Source organism: Vigna angularis, chromosome 2 (genome assembly GCF_016808095.1).
Source record: "Vigna angularis cultivar LongXiaoDou No.4 chromosome 2, ASM1680809v1, whole genome shotgun sequence".
NCBI classification, from domain to species: domain Eukaryota; kingdom Viridiplantae; phylum Streptophyta; class Magnoliopsida; order Fabales; family Fabaceae; genus Vigna; species Vigna angularis.
The window spans coordinates 7,192,401-7,196,245 of record NC_068971.1 but is presented as its reverse complement, the minus strand read 5'-3'; the positions used below and the strand labels follow the sequence as shown (position 1 = coordinate 7,196,245).

Genomic DNA, 3,845 nt, shown 5'->3' with positions numbered 1-3,845 from the left:
TTAGAAGAGTAAGGACCGAACCCAGGACAAAGTTGCATACTGTTATCAAAGAGCTGGCGGCATATAGGCTATTGCTTCCTACACCCGTCAAATTTCTCATCAACTCCATCATGAAGCTTTCCGGAATTTTTTCCGTAACAGAAGAGGAAGATTCCTTTCTGGAAAAAAAAAATCTTTCCCAAAGTGACAAGCTGCTGGAAGAAATCTCATGGATGTAGAACCTTCACGTGAAATAAAAAATAAATAAAACTAATTATTTTCTATTTATCAAAATTCCCTCATTGAAATTTAAATTTATTTTGGAAAAATAACTAACTATGAAATAATCAATATACGTAATGAAAAATAATTACAAAAAATAATAAATTTGTTTAAAACTAAATATATCTATATCCCTTATCAAAACTATAAAAGAAAAACTAAATATAAAAACATAAATATTTAAGACATATATTTAAATATTATGCATGATTATGTTGAGACGTATCAGTTATATGCTTATACTATACATTAAACATTGTCTATGTATTTACGTGGCTTATAATGAAAATTAGATTTAAAAATATGCAAATGACATTTATTTATATAGTCAAAATTAAGGATAATAAGATTATGTTGATTATTATTTTATTTTTTACGTACAAACGTGGAAATTATCCTATTTGTATTTCTTTGTTTTTATCGTATACAACTCAAAATTTTCGTTTTCATTTTGAAAATTGACAATGGAACATAAAATAGATAAAATAATTATCTACCATTTAAATATAACAATCTTGTAAGATCTTATCAAATAGATAAGTTATCTATTATTTAAGTGTAATCAAATATAAAATATACGAGATAAATGGTTAGATTTCAATATATCACTTTAAAAAAAATCATCTACCATCTAATTTCATGCTTTAAAACAAATAACATAATATTATATACATATGTATTATCTATATCTATATCTATATTTATACTTATATCTATATCTATATATCTATATATCTATATATCTACACAGATAATTTATGATTTTTTTCACAATCAATCACTATAAAAAGTGTGAAGTTGTAGTTCTATTTCATTACTTTTGAAAAAAGGAATAGTATTAGAGATACTAAGATGGCCATGTCATATGGTGCTGTGATGACACGATCAGTGTGGTCTTGTAATCTTGAAGCTGAGTTTGAATTAATTCGTAGAGTGATCAAGTTCTTTCCTTTCATCTCTATGGACACAGAGTTTCCTGGTGTCATCTTTCAGTTGGATCCAGCCTTTCGACAACCAAAAAATAACTACGCGATGATGAAAGCCAACGTGGACCGTATGCATCTCATCCAAGTTGGGTTGACCCTTTCAGATCGTCATGGCAACCTTCCAACCTTCGGAACCTCGAACCGCTTCATTTGGGAATTCAACTTTTGTGAGTTTGATGTCACACGCCATCTTCATGCTTCACAATCCATTGCCCTTCTCCAAAGCCAAGGCATGGATTTTCATAAGAATCAAAGTTTTGGAGCCAACATCATGCGATTCGTTGAGCTCTTGATGTTCTCAGGACTCCTTTGCAACAATCACATTCACTGGATTACTTTTCATGGTGCTTATGATTTTGCCTATTTGGTCAAGGTATTGAGTTATCGTTTTCTACACATGCAACCACTTCTACCTCCCAACTTAGGTGACTTTCTACATCTCGTTAAATTCTTCTTTGGACAGGAAGTATATGATGTTAAATATCTCATCAAATTTTGTCCCAACCTTTATGGTGGTTTAGACAGAGTCAGTAAGTCCCTAGGTTTGGATAATAGTGCCAGAAAAAGTCATCATGCAGGGTCCGATAGTTTGGTCACTCTACATGTTTTTAATGAGATTAAAAGACTTTATTTTCATACAGATGATGACTTGAAAAAATATGTAGGTGTTGTTTATGGTTTAGAGATGTCTTGATATTAATGTTTTAGAATGTTTGTACAACTCTTACATTCATTGTTCTCAAGTTAAAAATTGTTTAAATTTGAGTTGGTTACAACAAATAACATCTCATTTGTGTATTCTTTTATCTAGCCTTATATTTATTATTTAATGATAATTTATTTATAATTATATAAAAGAAATTTATCTCGTATATTTCTTAATTTAAGTTTTTAACAAGTAGTTCTTACGAATTTTATTTTTTAAATGATTATCTATTTAAATTTAGGTATTTTTTTTACTTGTTCACTTTTTTTAAAAAAAATTAATAGTTTTTAAATTCAAATAACTATTTATAATAATAAAATTATCTACAAACTAAATAAATATTATTTATGATATAAAAGACATTTAAATTTTATTATTTTGTATTGTTATTGTTAATAAGAATAATATATATATATATATATATATATATATATATATATATATATATATATATATATATATATTATCTATAACTATATATATATAGATGATTTTATAATTTTGTCTACATGTGAGAACTTGAAAATTTGTTTTTTATGAGTAAATTTCAATATATTAGACTAATGGAGCCAGATTTTTATTTCAGTATAAAAATATATTTTGGACAAACTTGGTTCATTAGCTTACTTCCATTCTCTCTCTAAAAACTCAGAACTCCAAGTTCCTCTGCCTTCTCTCTAACCTTCACACTCACTGACTCAGTGCATGTCCGTTTAGGTGGTGTCCAAGCGTCCATAGCGGAGAGAGCTTTATTTTGAACCGATTATTTCTTTCATTCGGACCAGTAAGTAGTTCTCCCTTTTTCCTCCTCTGTTTTGGAACCTAGGGCATGCTATTCTACTGATTTCATGCAACTAGAAACCTTCTCCTTCAATTTCTTGTCAAAAGTTAGCTCTAAAGAGTTGTTCTATCACCCATTGGGTGGTTTGTAGGGTTTGGTTGATTTCTTGTTGAGTCAGGCACTGTTGAATCAAATTGTGAGCTTAGCTGTGAAACCCTAAGGTAAGGAGAGCTAGAATACTTTCTTATAAGTTGTTATATGTTAGGTATATGGACTGATTTATGCATCATTGTGCTGTTTGGGTTGCGTTTTTAAGTTTTGAGAGTATGAATGATATGTGTTGAAATGTTCATCTGTGAACCGTGAACTAATGCTTGTGAACTGATTTAAATGTGTTGTGTGACTGCAACTAAGGAGGTTAGATGAGTAAAATCTGAGGTAGCAGTTGTATGTTGAAAGTTAAGAGGATTGGTAGTGTTTTGGATTACTTTGAGAGGAAGTGAGGTAGTGACTTTGAGCACTGGAGGTTTTGTGTGTGTTTGGGTTGTTTGGGTAGCTCAGATAGGTCAATTTTGACTTGTTAGGAACCTCAAAATGGTCTAAAACGAGTTACAAGTAATGAAATTGGATTTGGGTCTCTAAGTTGTTGATTTTGGTTTTCTAGAGTAGAGATTGAGTCTTAATCACTTTAGAATTGTAGTAGGAATGTTTATAATCATCTAGATGAGTTTAATTAAGTATAAAACACAAATTAGGAGTGTTAGAAGTTGGGGAAAATAACTAGAAATGGTAAAGGGTGTGTGAGTTGCATAATTCTGCAGATTATGCAGACTCGCTATGCGAGCTGTCTGGCATAGCGAGACCCTGTAGAGGGTGCTCACTGTCTGGGTCATTCGCCAGAGGGTACTGTTCTCTGTTTGTGGATTCGCTTGGCGAATCCTGTCGCTATGCGACTGGTGGTGGTCTGGAACCACTGCCTTTTTAATTTGAAGGGCGAGATGGGCGCAAAGCGAGAGGGTTTGGGGGTGTGGTATCTGTCTAGGCTCTCGCAGAGCGACCTAGGTGCGCTATGCGAGAGGTTTAAAGTCTGGTGCAGGCTGCGAGTTAATTG

At 31.7% G+C, this 3,845-nt stretch overlaps 1 protein-coding gene across 1 annotated transcript; it reads left to right on the top strand.

Moving 5' to 3' along the window:
* Positions 1-1,113: 1,113 nt before the first annotated feature.
* On the top strand, positions 1,114-1,941 carry LOC108327208 (probable CCR4-associated factor 1 homolog 9). The gene has a single exon (XM_017560938.1). It carries the CDS (start codon positions 1,114-1,116, stop codon positions 1,939-1,941), a length of 828 nt encoding a protein of 275 aa, XP_017416427.1.
* The last annotated feature ends 1,904 nt before the right edge of the window (positions 1,942-3,845 follow it).

Bases quoted from the DNA above. Each gene is read 5' to 3' on its own strand.
- LOC108327208 (XM_017560938.1), top strand. From the start codon at position 1,114: ATGGCCATGTCATATGGTGCTGTGATGACACGATCAGTGTGGTCTTGT.